This window comes from Chaetura pelagica, unplaced genomic scaffold, assembly GCF_000747805.2.
Source record: "Chaetura pelagica isolate M959 unplaced genomic scaffold, ChaPel_1.0 scaffold72, whole genome shotgun sequence".
Taxonomy (NCBI): Eukaryota; Metazoa; Chordata; class Aves; order Apodiformes; family Apodidae; genus Chaetura; species Chaetura pelagica.
This window is the reverse complement of record NW_009952560.1, coordinates 899712-901723: the sequence shown is the minus strand read 5'-3', so window position 1 is coordinate 901723 and position 2012 is coordinate 899712. Positions and strand designations below refer to the sequence as shown.

Below are 2012 nucleotides of genomic sequence, written 5' to 3'. Positions count from 1 at the left end.
AGTGGGTTACTGGCGCGCGGGTTCAGGCAGCCCTGGAAGGTGAGGTTAGAATGGTTTGCAATTCCCAGAGGGAAGTGGGTGCCCAGAAGGGGCTGTGCTGTGTCACTTACGGCCGTGGGGTAAAAGCCCAGGCTGGGAGTTGCTCTCGGTTCTCTGAATATCCAAGCGGAGGAGCAGGGATGGGTAGTGAGGGTGGAGGCAGCTGCCATGTCGTTGGAGGGGCTGCACAGCTTCAGTGGTGTCCCTGGACACGGGACATGTCTCATGTGGCACATGAAGGAGAAAAGCCTAGAAAGAAAAACATGAACTTCAGTAAGTGAGAAATCTAAGCCATTCCCAGCAAAAATACCTTGTAGAAGTGAGACTAGAGATCCCACAAGGGAAAGCAACTCAATTCCCTGACAGTGACAGCACTGTAGAACCTCCCTGTGCAGGTTCTGGTGGATCAGGGCTGTTCAGAGTGGTTGGCTTCAACGTGGTAGATTTTTGGACTGCTGTGTCCTTGATGCCTCTACCGTGTTTGTTCTTTTCCCAGTGCTTCCTGGAGGTCCAGAACACTTCCTTGCACAACAGCTGTTCAGCACATACATTCCCACTGAAAGCCTCTGTTCAGGATTGGTTGACATCCCCATCACTTATCATCTCTTATGCTGTATCCCATCTCTCTGCATTTGATTTCTTCTCACACACAGAAAACAAACCCTCAGACATGTCCAATGGGCCCTGTTAAGAAGACTGCTGAGTTTTTCCTTTTCTGTTCAGGACACTTTGGGAGAGTCTCATCTGTAAGAGCTGCCTGAGAGACATCTCCAGGGAGAGGACACCCTTTCTGGACACCCTGCCCAGGACAAGGCTTACACTACGGACTTTTAAGGAAGACAGGCCTTGCTCACAGGGGCAAGAACAGCACCAAGGGGGAGGAATGGAGCGCCTGGCCTCCTTCAGTAGTAAGTACCTTAAGGTGACATTTGGAGAGTGTTTGCCATTGTTTAAAGACCTTAGCAGCTGCCTGGGGGAGGGAGACAGAAAACCAGCAGTATTTGTTCCACAGGATCACTTCTTTGATCAAATTCTCAGAAGCACAAGTACATTAATGACTCAGGAATTTGGGGGGGGGGGGGGGCGTTTCTCTCTGCTTTTTATATTTGGGCTGGTTCAAATCCATTTTCTTGGAAAAAATGTGGCTTCTAACTTGACGGTCTATTTATTTTGACTACTTTGCAATGAACAAAATAAGAAGAACTTGCAGAGTAGTGGCTCATTCCTCGTTCAGCAACCTGAGCAGAGTCTGAGGTTTGGATGGGTTACAGGGCAATCCTGTTGAGGCCTTTGCAACCACAGCACTGAGCTTCAGGAGTCAGACTGGAGGTCGATGGGTGGGAGACTGCAGCTGTCTGTGCAGTGTTCTCCACACATAAGGCCTCCAGATGAACAAGGAACATCTAAGAGATACTTGGAGAAGCTGCAGTCTGGAAAGGGGTTTCATGCAGTTGAGTTAAAATCACTGGGGACGAGTGTGTATTTAGGTGATTGCAAAACCAGTGCCTTGTTTGTGGTGCATGAGATTTACTTTTGGCTTCACAGATGACCCTTTTGATAAGCCTCCATGCCGAGGTTGCTCTTCATACCTCACGGAGCCCTATGTGAAGTGTGCTGAGTGTGGGCCTCCTCCCTTCCTCCTGTGCTTGCAGGTGAGTGCAAGGGTAAAAGCAGAGGTTGGTTCTTTGAGAAAGTCATCAAAGGCCTGTCCAGTGCCAAGCAGTTCCACAAACACATTAATAACTGGTCTGTGTAAACTTGAATCAACAACACTTACTTGCTCAGGGATAGGGAAATGACAAAGAAAGTGTCGGAGACTGAAGAACTGAGGCATGAGCAGCTGCAGGAGATTTTTGTGGAGGCAGCCAAAGAGATTTAAGACACGCAGCCAAAGTGACCTAAAGACATGCAGCCAGCCTGGCTGTGTAATGGAGCAGGCTGCTGCATGTCTAGAGAGGTATCCTTTCTGTCAT

At 48.9% G+C, this 2012-nt stretch overlaps 1 protein-coding gene across 1 annotated transcript in view; it reads left to right on the top strand.

Moving 5' to 3' along the window:
• Positions 1-802: 802 nt before the first annotated feature.
• TADA2A (transcriptional adaptor 2A) overlaps positions 803-2012 on the top strand; it is a 22439-nt gene continuing 21229 nt past the window's right edge. Inside the window, 2 exon segments of the mRNA XM_010009043.1 lie at positions 803-947; positions 1585-1691. Of these exon segments, the coding sequence (XP_010007345.1) occupies positions 923-947; positions 1585-1691 (132 nt within the window). The 5' untranslated portion in view covers positions 803-922.